The sequence below is a fragment of the Physcomitrium patens genome, chromosome 7 (assembly GCF_059467195.1).
Source record: "Physcomitrium patens ecotype Gransden chromosome 7, ASM5946719v1, whole genome shotgun sequence".
Taxonomy (NCBI): Eukaryota; Viridiplantae; Streptophyta; class Bryopsida; order Funariales; family Funariaceae; genus Physcomitrium; species Physcomitrium patens.
In genome coordinates, this window is record NC_143416.1 from 16,095,335 (window position 1) to 16,110,476 (window position 15,142).

General features: G+C 42.1%; 4 protein-coding genes across 13 annotated transcripts; 2 read left to right on the forward strand and 2 right to left on the reverse strand.

Annotated features, from left to right (window-relative positions):
- Positions 1 to 1,516: 1,516 nt before the first annotated feature.
- Positions 1,517 to 3,645, forward strand: LOC112284756 (uncharacterized). Its single transcript, XM_024524935.3, has 4 exons — positions 1,517 to 2,416; positions 2,667 to 2,703; positions 2,949 to 3,032; positions 3,218 to 3,645. Exons 1-4 carry the CDS (start codon positions 1,988 to 1,990, stop codon positions 3,268 to 3,270), a joined length of 603 nt encoding a protein of 200 aa, XP_024380703.1. The 5' UTR covers positions 1,517 to 1,987; the 3' UTR covers positions 3,271 to 3,645.
- On the reverse strand, positions 2,750 to 6,266 carry LOC112284755 (uncharacterized). Of its 4 annotated transcripts, none has more exons than XM_024524933.3 (6): positions 4,833 to 6,265; positions 4,543 to 4,648; positions 4,265 to 4,431; positions 4,043 to 4,070; positions 3,808 to 3,930; positions 2,750 to 3,581 (listed from the first exon to the last, which is right to left on the reverse strand). In XM_024524933.3, the coding sequence occupies exons 1-5, from the start codon at positions 5,091 to 5,093 to the stop codon at positions 3,809 to 3,811; spliced, it is 684 nt and encodes a 227-aa protein (XP_024380701.1). In that variant the 5' UTR covers positions 5,094 to 6,265; the 3' UTR covers positions 2,750 to 3,581; position 3,808. The 4 variants fall into 4 exon arrangements, with proteins under 4 accessions (XP_024380701.1, XP_024380700.1, XP_024380698.1 ...); XM_024524932.3 differs by having other exon boundaries at positions 3,808 to 3,895; positions 4,833 to 6,261; XM_024524930.3 differs by having other exon boundaries at positions 3,808 to 3,916; positions 4,833 to 6,261.
- Positions 6,267 to 7,152: 886 nt separating this feature from the next.
- LOC112284754 (methionine gamma-lyase) lies at positions 7,153 to 11,029 on the forward strand. 7 transcript variants are annotated; one of them, XM_024524927.3, is made up of 4 exons: positions 7,153 to 7,288; positions 8,613 to 9,027; positions 9,327 to 9,667; positions 9,835 to 11,029. In XM_024524927.3, the coding sequence occupies exons 2-4, from the start codon at positions 8,738 to 8,740 to the stop codon at positions 10,557 to 10,559; spliced, it is 1,356 nt and encodes a 451-aa protein (XP_024380695.1). In that variant the 5' UTR covers positions 7,153 to 7,288; positions 8,613 to 8,737; the 3' UTR covers positions 10,560 to 11,029. The 7 variants fall into 7 exon arrangements, with proteins under 7 accessions (XP_024380695.1, XP_090108284.1, XP_090108283.1 ...); XM_090252158.1 differs by having other exon boundaries at positions 7,161 to 7,288; positions 8,608 to 9,027; XM_090252157.1 differs by lacking the exon at positions 7,153 to 7,288 and adding an exon at positions 7,296 to 7,457 and having other exon boundaries at positions 8,608 to 9,027.
- A 1,431-nt stretch (positions 11,030 to 12,460) lies between these two features.
- LOC112284567 (uncharacterized) lies at positions 12,461 to 14,990 on the reverse strand. The gene is made up of 2 exons (XM_024524464.3): positions 14,288 to 14,990; positions 12,461 to 13,885 (listed from the first exon to the last, which is right to left on the reverse strand). Exons 1-2 carry the CDS (start codon positions 14,355 to 14,357, stop codon positions 13,014 to 13,016), a joined length of 942 nt encoding a protein of 313 aa, XP_024380232.1. The 5' UTR covers positions 14,358 to 14,990; the 3' UTR covers positions 12,461 to 13,013.
- Between the last annotated feature and the right edge of the window lie 152 nt (positions 14,991 to 15,142).

Here is a 15,142-nt window from a genome sequence, read left to right on the forward strand (position 1 = left end):
GTAAAAAAAAGAACTTGAAAAGAAAGAAAATATAAAAAATAATATTAGTTTAGAAGAGGCTAATCAACAACTTTTGGCCTCAACCACTAATATACTTATGTCTTATCAAGAGAAAGGGATAATCCACTCTTAATCATGAAAAGATGAAGCTCTGATATTGTAAGTATATTCTTGTCAATTTATCAAGGACAAGAACTAGATATAAACAAATAAACAAGTAAAACTTTCTCAAAGAAGTATAACAAAATAGAAATAAAAAACTATGAATATTAAAAAGAAACTGAAATGGCTATAGTTAAAAGAGAAGAAAACTAGAAACTTCTTGAAATTAGACTAGAAGCAAGAAAAGAATTGACAAGAATGAAGAAAGATTCACTCTTGCTTCTATAAATATTATTTACTTAAGAGCTATGCGAGGACGTTCAATAGGATCTCCAAAACATGTTAACTTTGCAAAACTCGTATCTTAATTTGTAAGGTGAGTTTTTTATATGAAGTCTACAAAATAGCTTGTTCCACAAGCTACCAATACGTGTAGCACGTGGTTAACTTATTGACCAAGTTTTTAACCTATCAATCAATTATAAATACATGTAAAGTCAAAACATCATCTATAAAGCTTTTAAAAAGTTTTCTTAGAAGAAAATATAAAATTAATTTATTTTTACTTACTTCTATCTATTCATATTACCTAAATAACAATTATAATAAATATATATATCCATAACATAAAGATGATGTTTGCATCCCATAACTTTTTAATATTTGAAAGATTTTCAAAAAAGATAAATTTGAACAAACAAATAATTTCATTGTGGTTGGCATTTATTTGTCAATAACATTATTCATTATACAAAGCCACTTTGTGTCATTTTCCAAATATCCATAGACATTTGGTTGCATCTTGAAATAAAAGATAGAACACATGATTAAATGTTTTATGATGTTAAACAAATGAAAACATTGAATGTAGAGCAAGACCAAATGCAAATGTATCATTCCGCGTGAGGTGGATTATAAATATACAATTTTCTAATAACTTAGTCTCTATGACAAATAATTTTGTGCCAATATTTTTTCTTCTACGTATAGGACTTTAAAAAATTGTTGTATAAAAAGTTTTTGATAGAGTGATTGTTTGCCATATAACAAAAATTGTATTAATGTTGTTGCAAACATAGTATCCTTTTGTGATTCATTAATTACCTTTTCATATACACATACATATACAAACACTAATTCTTTTAATGCTCATATATCGATATAAAGAATTCTAGGAAAATATTCTTGTAAATAAGAAGAAATGTCAACAAACTTGTATTCTATCCTAAATCTCTTTGATCACTGTCAAATGGCATTCGAATATCAATAACAACAATCACATTAACAAAACATCAAGCAAAAGTCATTGACAATTCAAGGGAAAAAGTCGATACGGCATTTTTGTCTATTCCACCCCTCGAATTGGTACACAATTGTGGCCGTTCTTCGAAGTGGATCCGACGAGGTCACGCACGAAGTTTTCGCACTCTCTCGCCGCGAAGAATTTCAGCTGCGTCGCAGGCATCAGTCTCAGGATTTCCTGCACCAATAAGAGATCGATGCCGGCTTAGCAAGTGCCAGCACATTGTTACGGCAATTCCACACCGATGAGCTCTTCTGCATCGATCATTGTAAGCGGAGGCGTGATGTTGCGGTTTGAGCGTCCATCTCAGCATTGCCATTGTCGGCATGTTCTTGGTTTTTGTTTTTGTTTTTATGCGTTGGGATTGGGGTCCAGGGATAACTCGACATTGACGTTGATGATTTATTCGGGGAGATGCAAGTGTTGTGGCGATGTCCACGTTTTGAATGGTAGAAGGGAAGGGGGGAGTGGCACGAGGGCGAAAAAGGGACCAAGGTCCCAAGCGACATCCTCAACCGACGTTCCGGATATCGTTGTGCGGATTGCGAATCCGTTGAATTTGAGCTCTCCTGGGCCGCAGCTATGGCGTCTTGCCACCCTCTCTCTGTTTCGCGTCCTCCGCTTCTGCACTGTGGCCGACCGTCGTCTCGTTCCTCGCCTGTCGTCTCCGTCGCTTCCTCCTCTCTCCACACATACCTGAATTATCAGACTTGGTTGCGTGTTGTGGCATCGGCATGTCCTCGAAGTGTGCCGCTCTTGTTGTGTAACAAAGTCTCGCAATGGAAGGCTGTCGCTGGGAATGATGCGAGTGGGCTCGGCGAGTCTGTGAGTAGCTGGGGATGGAGACGGAGGGGTCGAATGAGGGGTTCGAAATTGGCGTGCCGCGCTGGCCTGATTGAGCCTGCGGTGCGCCTGGTGTTGGCGGATATGGATCCCGAAAATTTGCAGAATTTGATCATTGGAGCCAGCGTGTTAGCTGCTACGTCTGCTTCTCTCTATTATGGACTCAAGGTAATTCCGCAGTATCGACTTGCAATGGATTGTCGAAATTGAGCAAAAAAGTAGAAGCTGAAGTACTGACCACTCACTCGAGGTGTTTGAGTTTGAACTAGTGATGCGGAGGAGTTTTCCCTCTCGCTTCTTCTTTGGTTCATAGTCTACGTTCAAGGAATTTTTGAGCTAGTGGAAGAGTGTTTCTTTTGGAATTGAACTAGATTTATTTTTTAATTTGTGTGGCGGAATGAACGGGAATTCAATGCAGGGTGAACCTGTAACGTGTGCGAAATGTGGAGGCAATGGTGAGCTCCGTGTTTACTCGTATATTTTGCTCGCGCAACAGCGTAGTAGTCCACAAGCAATGGCCAATTGTAATGTATTTCCCAAGTACAGCACAGCCTTTGTTCGCCCTAACTAATTCAGCATTGTAAATCCTCAATGGACGTCTATCTGATTTGAGCCTCTACGTACGTTGGTAATGTCAATCCAATTGATGCCTCTGAAAGCAACCATCGTATCTAAAATTTTGCATGGTTTTCTGAATCAGGAGGGACAAAATGTGTATTCTGCGTGGACGGGAAAATGAAGACAGAAGCTGGGCTGACGGATTGCCGTGTCTGCAAAGGAGCAGGTATTTCTTCCTACACAAGTCCTCACACATCAGAAATAGGAAATCTTTGATTGCTTTTAAAAGGTCCACGTGAACTCTGCGGTGGACAACGCTCATGGAAGTTTTTTTAAAGCTGGATACCAATCTGCAAAACCGTTCTTGTCATTTCAGCAAACTGATGCAACTGTGTGTTGTGGTGTTGGCAGGCCTAATCCTTTGCAAAACATGCAAAGGATCGGGGTACTCACGGCGTATGTGATGATATCCACAATGTAGAGCCCGCATTTCACTCGGTTTTCCAGAATCGATGAATAGGCCGAGGTCTTGACGATTGTACTGTAGTTGCGTTTATCTTTGTCCAGTATTCAACCAGAATTATTTGAATGTGCAACATTCAATCTCAACTAAGTCCTTGTAGAATGCTCGAATCACAACTAAGTCCTTGTAGAATGCTCGAATCACAACTAAGTCCTTGTAGTTGCAAATCACGAGAAGAGGCCCAAGATGATAGAACACGAGGTATACACTGCCATCCACGCTGCTCGCTTGATCACTGGGTTTTTGCACAGCCTGGTGCATTCAGCAGATCATTCTTCAGTCCAATCAATTAACAGAAGCTGATGTTTTCATCTAATCTCATTAGTCTTAGCAAACCACCTACCCTATCTACAGACGGTGATGATTGTCAGCTTTCCATTGCAAAGAGATGAAACACCATGTGATTCTCTAAATATGTTCTGAGGCTACAGTGTTCGATGCCACACGCTCTCTTGAACGTAGGATGATGGTTTCTTACACTAAGGCTGTGGACCCCCACGATGTTGCAGCGTACAGCAAATGCGCACAATTCCACAGGCTCCGCAATTTTCCATTCTTCCGCAATTCTGAAAATGCCAAAATAATAGCTGCCTCTCACGCACTTTACGTGAGTGAGTTGAATCAACATGCTATCGAAAGTAAGTCTAACAATGTGGGGGTTTCAAAAACAGAAAAGTTGAACTTTAGTCAGAATTCAAATGAAATTATATTACCTTGTTGGAGTTCTTCAGGGTTCATATTCTTCACGTTCAAGATGTTCAGTTGCCAGAGTTGTATCAACCACAAGCAGTTGCATTCAACACGATGGAATATCCAGCATTAGTTTTAGGGTTTTGGTCACTTTCATTTTATCAGTTTGGTTCTGAATCCTGAGATAGAGAGGGAATAGATGTCTAGGACCTAAGTTCCTATGAAGAGGCATCTGTAGTGTGCACCTTGCTTTGAGGAAGAGAAGTAATAGAGCGGGCAACGAAGCACGCTACACCATCCACAATATCTTGCTGTGTTATTATCACATAGCCTTCGTTGGTCCCGAGTTCATCTCTTTCCTCCTTTGGCGAGATGGTGTCGTCCGATTCAAACAACCATGCTCCTTCTTCCTCTGTCTCATATAAACGCCGATTAGCCCAGAGCTAGTCTGACGGGAAATTATTGAACACAGTGTGGAAGTGCATGCTGGCTTAGAGTAGGTCTCCAAGCATCGGCCATTTACCTCCGACTGTTGTTGCCGAGGGGTACAGTGGTTTGCCACCCTCTTTGTGCATCAATTGATGAAGAAACCCTGGCGAGGACAGTTTGTCTTGCAGTTCATCACAAATCTGGCACCATCAGACATCTAACAAATATGTGATTCATAGTAGGCACTGAAAAGGCGTCTTGCTATGGAAAGCCCCAACATAATCACACTGATACATCGTCTTCTCATTGCGAGAGTTTTGAGTTCCATGAATCGATTAGATTAGGAAACGGATATACGCGTTATTGTTGACCTCGGGCGCGTACATCTGGGGTGTGTTGCTCTTGGTATGATGCCATTCTTGCAGAATTGGAGCCGAGATTGTCAATGTTAGCTTCTGCAGCTGCTGCTTCAGTCAGTTCCAGATTCTCGATTACTTTCTTGTAAATCCCTAAACGCTTACGCAACTTATCATTGTCAAGCATCTCGGCAGCAAGAAGATCCTTTAATTCCGTCTCCTGCTGGTGTGTATTAAGAGCAGCCCAGGCTGCCTCAACTATTGCCCCTGACACGTCGTTGACCTCCATCACTTACTCTAGAAGCATGAATCACTCCTTTCTTCTCACAATTTCCTCATCTTTAAAGATCACCAGATCAATCAACTATGCCGTGATTCAAATGTTATCCATGCCGATGATGTCTCACCATCGCCACTCGGTCGAGAACATCAACTTCAAAACCAACGAGACATCACATTGGAGAGCCTCATAACATCAAGTTCACTGCTCTCAGCTCCTGTAACGCTTCATCGAGGGTTTGGCAAGAGTCAGGGGCGAGACGGTCAAATGAAGAATTATATGAGATTCCTAAGAAGGTGTTGCGAACTGCATTCTAAGAATTCGGACCATCATTTCATTCTCAATTTCTGTTTTTAATTTTTTTTTTTTAAAGTGGCGCTTGGAGAGTGTCTACATACGTTTGTCTTCCTACAGTAGTTACTTAGTATAAAATTCCAACAAGTGAGGCGATTCTGGATCCCTAAGCAACGATTAGTATGTAGTTGCAGCCGATCAAGTGGGCCATCCGCTGTGATTCATCTCAATCTTCAACGCACTCCTCAATTCTCGCGCATGATGCTCATCGGATCCACGTACAGTACGCGAACGTGTACATTCCCGAATCCAAACAGTTCCAGTGCTCAAACTGATGACATTACGGCACTTCTTCACGATTCCACAACATAACCTACTCTTAGACTGCAACCGCCACCGTCCGTGAGCGATCCTGCCACCTTCCGGTGGCTCTGTAGCTATCAGATGCACTCTTCGAACAAGCCTCCAGAATCTAATCAACCCTAACAAGATCAGCGCCTGTAAAAGCACTCTGTACATCACTGCAATTTTGATTTAAGCTCAAGACGACAGGAAAGTTCTATTTTTACAGCAACAAAGTACCGAAGGACTGTTGATGGACAGTATCTTGCAGTAAAAGTCTTGTCAATGGAGCTATTGCAGTTGTACGTTGTTTGAAGGAACATAAAAGACGATTAGATCGGTGAGAGTGACATGAGCATATCCACTGCGAGGTGGCGTCGAGATCGGCGATTGCCTTCACTGCGAGATTTCCTCACATCTCTCCGCCGTTACATCCTTCACAAACCGAGTACTCTTCTGCTCAGTGCTGAGTTGATCATGTGACACTCAACTGTTTTTTGCTCTCTTTGTTGTACCATAAAAAAGGGGGAGATTCTTTTGGAGGCAATTGAACATTCCAGGTATCCTTCGTAAAAGGGCAAGTGAAGAAGGACAACATTTTCAGTCCAGATTGGTGACCCAGTTGGCCCAACTGTCGGCCTATTCCCTCTCCAGCCATGCCCATGTTGAGCAAAAGCTTGTAGGAACCTTCCAGGAATCATGACAGCTCATAGAATACACATTCAGACCCGTGCTCATTCTCACACTGCCCATGATGGAATTGCCTTAGAACATGCCTCCTGCCCTTTACTTACACCACCCACCTTTAGCTTTAATTTTTACTTTTACTTTTTATCTCATATCCCTGACAATGAGAGAGACCTAGGTTTGCATGAGAAGGAGCCACATGGAGAGCTTACGTGGAGAGCTGATGCAAGAACAATGAAGAGGAGTCAGGGATTGTGACCTCTTTCATGGAGCTGAGCTGGAAAAGCCTTGCGCTGATGTGGCAAGGTATGGTGGCAGCAGCCCGGCCAAGTCATCTTCATCATGGGCTTGCCTCAGCACACAGCAGGTGTTGCTGAAATCAGTACTTCTGTTTTCACCCCTCCCCCTTCACTAGGATAATAAAATTACACTCCTGTAAAATCCTAATGAATACCTTGATCTTTACTTTTTTACGGCAGTGTCATTTTATTACCCACCAATTACAGAGTACTGTAGGGATAGTAAATCGGTAAGTTCGTAGGCATGAGGAGAATACCGGGCAGGGCCGGAACGGAAGTCCACGTCAGATCGATGTGGAAATCAGGAGTTGCCAAAGCACCCCTCCGCGCAGACTCCGCCCGAAACGTGGCAAGATGGATGAGACTTCGCCGACCGGCGGTCGAGACTCGACGTAGTTCGTCGAGCAGGAGATGACGACGACGACGACGGTGATGGAGCCATGGCCCGGAGGCGAAGCGAGAATACTAAGCGGCTGAGATTTATTGTGTGCTTGCGGCCACGCTCGCAGATCGTCCACAGTCAGTGATCGGCAGTCGGCCGCCTTACATATAGAATGTCGTCGAGCCGGAGAATGTGAGGAGGTATTGTGAGCAGTCTCTCGCGCTTTTTATCACGCAGAAGCATTTTCTTTTCTGTGCCATTCTTGGTGCTGCATGCAGAGGGGGTCATCCTCCTGGCGGAATCGAGCCTCGGTTACACCGTTGCTGTGTCCTTTTTGTCGCTGAATACCCTTCGAGTAAGCGCTGAGAGGTTGCACTTTGCACTTTGTGTTTAGAGCGGTGGTGCTGAGTGGCTGATAGTTCCGAGTCTTGAATTTTGGTTTTTGGAATCTTTTCAGTGCAAGGAGGGAGTTCTCTATTCTTTTTTCTTTTTCTGGATTTTTTGTGGTCGTTGGAGCAGAACTTAAAGAGAAAAGGAGAAGAGTTTGGTTTTCAACTTGGGTTGAGGTGCCGTGATGTGATGAGTTGGAACGGTAGAGGCTTCAGTTTGTTGCTGATGGGTGTAGTTGCGGGTTATTGAAGACGGCGGCTTCTACTGAGTTTGAGGTATTTTATAGGTTGCGAGGTGGTAGGTTTCATGTAGTTTTGAATCTTGGGTTGGAAATTGGAGGTGCTCGCTGTTGCATTGAGCGCAAGGGTGAGATGACCCGAGGGATGTCTGAATGAGATTGAGGGTGGATGCGTCGGTAATAGCGCACGTCATGTCGTTGGTTGCGATTGTTGCTGGGGAAAATAATGTGTTGAAGTTTGAGCCAATTTCAACCGTATCGGTCCATGAGTAGATATAATAATTGTTATGCAGGAAGGTGCAGTGCAGACCACTGTATTCGTGTTCCTGCTGCTTTTTTTCTTTATGACAGAACCCGAATTAGTACTCCAATGAAAGAGAATTGGACATTCGTGGCGTTACCTTCCATCAGCACACTTATTGAGATTAGTCGTTTACCCAATGGAATTGAAGAGAAATCTTGTGTTATCCCCTGTGAGTGGCAATGTTTGACCCAACACAAGTTCTTCAACGTCAATCTCCATCCTTTCCCCGTTCCAGGATGAATAGTATCATGAGTGGTTTAAGTTATGCTTCATGCCAAGCGAGTTGGAATTGAGAGTCCCACTAGTTTAACCCCTCACTGCTATTTTTTAGCTTGGCCCCCTCAACCTCTGTTTCTTGGTTTGTTATCTTTGTCTCTGATACTCTTACTGCATTAAATCTGTGCCGAAGAGTTCCCATACTTTTCTGGCATGCCAATGTTTGATGAATTGTTTCTGGCATCCCTGTCGTACCGAGGTATTGACCTGGATTTTTTTTAGGAGAGATAGTTATTAGAGTTTTGAATTCGATTTTATTCAAATTGTATTTATTTACTTTCTAGTGGCTGAGACTTTGTGCATCTCTTTAGTGCAGGGACTACCACAGCTTCCAATTTAAACAAGGAGGTTATGAAACAGCGTGTTTAGAATTTACAACTTTAGTTACAACCTCTCTCTGCGACCACTTTTCTTCGTGGCTGATCTTCATCCGTAGCCAATATGAGCAGCAAAGATGCGAAAGCGGGGATAGTGGTGAATGGGGTTGTTGGGCAGAAACGCACACGAGAAGATTCGGACGATGAGGACATGAAATTAGATTGCGAGGTGCTGAGGAAATGGATGGATCCCGTGCAAGGGTTGGCAAACATGAGACGCGAGTTCGGGGAACATGGTGGCGTCAACATGTCCATCGAGGCCTCAACCACTTTCACAGTGATGGAACCGGAGACAATGAGCAAGTTGTTTGAAGGGAAGCTTGGTCCGGATCGAGATTTCTACATTTACAGCAGGTGTGTTTATGAATGTGCTTCAGTTATTAGTTTATCCAAGACGCGTTGAGTCAGTAGGTATAATCTGTCATTGCCGAATTTTAAATGACAATCGTAGCTAAGAACGGAGGACTTAATCATCTGTTGCGTTTATTGTTATATATATATATATATATATATATATAGTTTTGGTTTCTGGTTGAGGTATTCAGTCTGCCTCTCGTTTGAACATTTTTTTCTCTGGCATTTGATACGTGTGGGTTCTAATCGTCTACCTTTAGTGTTACACCTTGCTAAGATAAATGGAATTTATAATGTAGGCATTACAACCCAACGGTGCTCAACTTGTCAAGGCAGATGGCAGCAATGGAAGGGACGCAGGCCGCCTATTGTACAGCCAGTGGGATGTCAGCTATATCCTCGGTGCTAACGCAATTATGCAACTCTGGCGACCATATTGTTGCCTCAAATCGCTTATACGGTGGCACACATGCCCTCTTGGCCCATTTTTTCCCACGGAAAAACAATATCACAACCACTTTCGTCGATGTTGCTGATGTGAGTGCTGTCAAGGAAGCTATCAGGCCTTCCACCAAGGTGTTGTACTTTGAATCTGTGTCAAATCCGCAGTTGGTTGTCGCCAACATCCCAGTTCTGGCGGGTATGATATGGCTCAATCTGTTCATTTTCATCTGTAATGTGTTCCATACTTTTCAATATACTGTCTGCAATGTTAGTGGGCTGATTTCTACTCAAGGCCAACTCTTATTTTCTGAATTTTAGTAATTTGTTTTTCGCTTAACGTCTTCGATGTCATTCTCCCCACAGGCGTAGCTCACGAGAAGGGTGTTAAGGTCGTGGTGGACAACACATTTGCACCGATTATTATGTCTCCGATCCGTTATGGCGCGGATGTAGTTGTGCACAGCTTGACGAAATTTATCAGCGGTTCCAGCGACATCATTGCAGGTGCAGTTTGTGGTCCCGCTGACCTTATCTCCTCCATGATGGGTTTGACTCAAGGTGCCCTTATGCTTCAAGGTCCAACAATGAATCCTCAAATTGCATTCCAACTTGCCATGCGTCTTCCGCATTTGGAATTGCGCATGAAGGAACATTGTGATCGGGCACTAATATATTCCAGGAGGCTGAAAAAGCTTGGCATGAAGGTCATATATCCAGGTCTGGAGGAGCATCCTCAACACAACTTGATGAAGAAGTTGCTGAACGAAGGCTATGGATTCGGTGGAATGCTTTGCCTGGATTTGGAAAGCACAGAAATAGCGAACGACCTATTGCGACATTTGCAGAATGTGTCTTTGTTTGGATTGATGGCAGTTAGTCTTGGATACCATGATACATTAATGTCGTGCTCGGGTTCGAGTACCAGCAGCGAGCTCAGCAAAGAGGAGCAGAATTCCGCAGGCATTTCAGCAGGACTTGTACGGATGTCCATTGGGTTTACAGGTTCTGTGGAGAAAAGATGGTCACAGCTTCTGGATGCCCTCACAAGCCTAAAGCTAGTTCCAGATAGTGCCAAATGGCTTGATTGAGGTAATATCAAAACCGGGTGGTGTAAGTATCTCTGTCGGTCCAAAGGACTTGCTGCTCATGGTACATTACTGGGCGTCAATCTCATTGAGGAGCATTAAATCTCAGGCCTGATCCCTTCTGTACTTTTCTGCTGTAAGGCATTGTTGTATATGGCTCGCCGAATCCAGTGGGAAGACATGAAGGCTATACCCGAGTATCAGTCTCATACTACTAAGAATGATTCTGATTTCAAAGTATTAGAGAAGGATTTCGTAGATCCGGTGGAAAGAGTTTGTGTGCAGTTAGAATGATACCCATCTTTTCAATACTTATCAAGGATACTAGCAACCCAACAGTCCGCCTTCTTGTGTCATGTGCAGCTCGTGGTAACTTTCAAGTGTAGACTTGGGTTAACTGTGAACAGAACCATACAAAACAATTGTACATACTTTGCACCATGCCAATAATAAATTTCTGATCGTGATGTAAACGAGCTTGAGGATCTCGTCGTTAATGCAATTTTGTGTGCTCGTGGTTTTTAATGCAAAGTGGGCAATGCTTTAAACGACGTATCCACCAACCCTTTACCCTGCAGGGCCTACTAGTATCGACTCCTCAGAGAACTATACTGTGGAAATAGGTGACCAGGATTCACATACATCACACATGTTTGCCTTGGAGAAAAAGCTTCGTCACGAGGACTCTAATACATCAGAGTAACCGACAAGCTCCGCTTTCTGCTTAGATTCTTCTTGAAAAGATTTATCTTTGTGAAAGATTGATCAATTTATGAAGAAAAAAAATTCAATATAAATTATACTTTGTATTATAATCCAATATAATTTTCTACATCTTTTAAGCACTAGATTTTTACCACATAATTTTATTGAGAATAATTTGATTTATTTAGATTCAAATTATTCATCTTTAAATTCTTTTAATCATTATTTAAATGATGTAAAAGATCTTTAAGTATAAATAATAAAGATAGTTTGTTGCTATGAGAAACTTAGTCACAATTCTAGTGCTTCTTAAAGATGTAAAACATGTTTATAGAAAAAGAAAAAGAAAATCTCAAAATATTTTTGCCTAATTACATGTAAATAATCAACACAAAATTGTTTAAAAGTAATAAGTCTACATGCATGACATATGACATCTTTCCTTTTCTTTTCTTTAAATATGTGTGTTTTGGAATTTTCAATTGGAAATTCTTTTGACACACTAACCATATTTTTCATATTAAGGTTACTTCTTTTGTTCTTGTATCTTTCCTCAAAGTTTTTATTTATTACAATTTGTATCTCATCAGCAACTTTCTAATTTTTTTTGGTTTATCATAGAGTCTTAATGTGAAAAATAATTTTTTAATAATAACTTATCTTCTAAAACAAACTAATTGACCAAAATATAAAGCTTCAAATATTAATAAAAGAAACACCAATTCTTACTAAAATTTAATAGGTATGCATAAATCTAACTTCCATACAGCATTTATATTATGAACAATCAAAATATAAGTCAACTTCTGGTATATATATATATATATATATATATATTTTAATATTAATCTTGTAAATACTTATATTCATATATATAGAATGGTTAAAGACATTTTTTTATTTTTAATGAAAGATTTCGACATTTTCAGAATAAAGTTTAAGCTTATGTGAGACTAACTAACAATCATTCTTAGTGCAAAGTATTTAACTACCACAATCAGGTCCAATATTGAACATTTGATAATGTTACTGGAAATTTATATCGTAGAAGGTGCAGGTTTTGAAATTGAATTTGAAGGATTTTGCAAAGGTTTGAGAAATAAACCAACAAACACTTTATTACAAAACCAACAAATGCTTGAGTTATTGTTAGACACATAATACCAAGTGAAATTTCACGCTGAAAAGATGAAAAAGAATTCACAAAAAGTTCATATTATGTTTGCTCTTATATACATCTCTTTAATATCACACAACAACTATTCTCTCAATTCAAACATGACCTTGCAAATCAAACATAATCGACACATCCAGAAAGAAACAAACCTTGTAGCAATGCATCAATTCAACCACATCTGATCATGGTTTTACCCTTATCACCACTTCAAAACTAAATCCTCACATGGGTAAAATACTGAATTCAAAGCTGCGTTGCATCGGAAACTCCGTCCACATTTGATTCCTTCGCTGGCAAAATTGTGAGCAAGCACAAACGCTGAGCAACAAACTACCAGGTAAATAATCATTCCCTTCATCTGATCAACAGCATAACCACGACAAGTTGTTCCGGTACAAACAGGCTACACGAGGATACCCACCAAAATGCGACCCGATTCAGCATGAGGTCGAAAAAGCACAGCTTTCACAGAGTTTTCAGAGTCTAGGTGTTTCAGAGTTTTCAGTCTAAGATGTTGAAAATCTTTTGCCAAGGTAGGAAATGCAAGCAAGCTGCGAGTCACTGGAATCTTAACTCTAAACCATCACGAAGCAGAAGATGTAGAAGAAGGAGAAGAAGAAGCTGTGAAGCCGCATATCCAACCCATCTTTTTTTCTGTTGTTCAGCTGACATGAAGATTCCTGGGCTTGTTCAGAGGAAAAGCCTCTGAAGGAATGGGATCGGCGAGATGGGGCAGTTCGGACCACGAAGAGGTGCTCCCGGGACGCACTCCAATGGCAGGGGATGGGATTGAACCCATTTAACTCGAAGATTGTGTTGGCAGTTGTACTCCAGAAGAACTTGGTAGCGAGATGGATATTGTATTCTCTGATGTGCAATCCGGTGACGAGGTCTCGGAAGAAAGTGTCTCGGGCAGCGAAGATGAGGAAGATATTGGAGGAGGCGGGATTGCTGAGTGCCCACAAGGCGATGTCCACCATCATTGTCTTCAGAGCTGCTGTCTCTGATCTTGGGAGTTTGCAGGGCAAGATGCGGTGCTGCAAGGTGATGCCGCTGGCAACGAGGGAGCCCAGCCCGGACTTCAAGTCTGGTCCGTCGTTTCCGTAAATGTTGATTGTGACACGAATTTGGTCGCAATTTTGGTGGCTCTGGAGCTCTCGTATCAAGCAATTGGTTTTGACTACCTCGCCGGTGGATGGTGAAGGTGCAGAATGATGAGGGCAATTCTCGATATCCCACCACACTAGAGTGTCTGTCAAGCCGGTTGAGGGTTTAGCAGGTTTAGCGAGTCGTCGCGGCTCTTCCAAGCTCTGCAGTGTTGGGACCTGGGGGGTAGTCTCTTGCTTCTCAGGGCCATTGCCATTGCCAGACGAGGTATCCATGTTGGGATGGAAGCTTATGCTATCCCCTAGTTGACGAAGAATAAGACTAGGGAATGTTATGAATGCTACAGAATTGCGAAAAGATTTGTCAGTCCCGAGGGGAATCAAGCTCTTGAAGCATTGTTCTTAACAACGCTGAAACAATGAATTCACGGGATTCTGAAGCACTCGGATCACCACGCACATGCCTAAGAATCCTGGCCTTTCTGAATGGAACATCTCAAGGTTCGATAGCGAACTCAACCCAACAACTATGTACCGAATACACAGCATTAATGCGGGCACTCCATTGTGACAGTTCCTCCCATCATGGTCACAGAAAAGAACTATACGAGAAGCCCATGATGACTGCAACTCTGTCTCCCAAAGGTGACGAGAATGGCGACAGTTCCGAAAATTTCAAGGAGAATCACTTTGACCTGGAAAAGTGGAGATGGAAAGAATGGAAGAGTCAGGGCGACAGATACCTGGCGTTGCGAAGGTGGTGGAGGTCACTGGGGCGGCTCCATGCTGTCGCATTGCCCCTTTTGGAACCATAATTACTTAAACATTCGAATAGGTGCAGTATTAGATCTTGTAGGAACGCCTGCGAGATTTTTCTTCCTGGGCTGGACATGGTTGCATTAACTTACAATAATCACGTACATTTACTCATCAGACGAAGCAGAGACTTTACGAACCCAATTGACGGGTTCTCTTGCATGTTATGCGTTCAAAACACAAGAGACCCTATTTCGTCGAACGGTTACTGGAGCCGAATTGAATCTACTAAACTCAATGCACAATTTGAATGCACGTGAGACAGGATTACATCACATTTACAGCACAGTCGCCAGCTTCTGAACGTCATATTAGTCGAAGGAACCCAAGATAAGACGCTTTCACACTCGTAGGCGCACCTTCCCCGTGAAGCGCATCTTACAATGGATAAATTAAACAGATACGAATCTAATCCTCGAGCGAATGAGAGCGACATTTGAGGCGACTGGCGGAAGCAAAGCCTGGAAAGCGGTTCTCGAGTTAGTGCTGCTGGCGGTGATGTCATGGCTCTAGTGTGTATAGTATCGTCGCAATCAATGTAAGGAACTTCGCAACTTACGGTGATCACCATTCCAGTTGAACTGAGAATATTGTAAGTTGTCTGGATTAACCTAACTTAACCCCCTCCTTTCGATTGCTACCTAAATAGTCAGAAATCAAAACTCGTCAGTCGGACAAGTAAATCCTGCATTCGATGGAGTTTTCACGAGAAGCGCACACACCATCAGATCCTCTGCTCACTGACAATGCAGAATATGGGCGCTTCGTCTCGGGGGTGTGAG

What these genes read in the sequence shown, in the direction of transcription:
- LOC112284756 (XM_024524935.3), top strand. Translation starts at nt 1,988, where the DNA reads ATGGCGTCTTGCCACCCTCTCTCTGTTTCGCGTCCTCCGCTTCTGCAC. An exon ending in CTCTCTATTATGGACTCAAG is followed by an intron (nt 2,417 to 2,666) that starts GTAATTCCGCAG and finishes AATTCAATGCAG; the next exon opens with GGTGAACCTGTAACGTGTGC. An exon ending in TGCGAAATGTGGAGGCAATG is followed by an intron (nt 2,704 to 2,948) that starts GTGAGCTCCGTG and finishes TTTCTGAATCAG; the next exon opens with GAGGGACAAAATGTGTATTC.
- LOC112284755 (XM_024524930.3), bottom strand. Translation starts at nt 5,093, where the DNA reads ATGGAGGTCAACGACGTGTCAGGGGCAATAGTTGAGGCAGCCTGGGCT. An exon ending in CCCTGAAGAACTCCAACAAG is followed by an intron (nt 3,917 to 4,042) that starts GTAATATAATTT and finishes CGTGAGAGGCAG; the next exon opens with CTATTATTTTGGCATTTTCA. An exon ending in TGGGGGTCCACAGCCTTAGT is followed by an intron (nt 3,582 to 3,807) that starts GTAAGAAACCAT and finishes TGAATGCACCAG; the next exon opens with GCTGTGCAAAAACCCAGTGA.
- LOC112284754 (XM_024524927.3), top strand. Translation starts at nt 8,738, where the DNA reads ATGAGCAGCAAAGATGCGAAAGCGGGGATAGTGGTGAATGGGGTTGTT. An exon ending in GATTTCTACATTTACAGCAG is followed by an intron (nt 9,028 to 9,326) that starts GTGTGTTTATGA and finishes TTTATAATGTAG; the next exon opens with GCATTACAACCCAACGGTGC. An exon ending in CAACATCCCAGTTCTGGCGG is followed by an intron (nt 9,668 to 9,834) that starts GTATGATATGGC and finishes TTCTCCCCACAG; the next exon opens with GCGTAGCTCACGAGAAGGGT.
- LOC112284567 (XM_024524464.3), bottom strand. Translation starts at nt 14,357, where the DNA reads ATGGTTCCAAAAGGGGCAATGCGACAGCATGGAGCCGCCCCAGTGACC. An exon ending in CACCACCTTCGCAACGCCAG is followed by an intron (nt 13,886 to 14,287) that starts GTATCTGTCGCC and finishes GCAATTCTGTAG; the next exon opens with CATTCATAACATTCCCTAGT.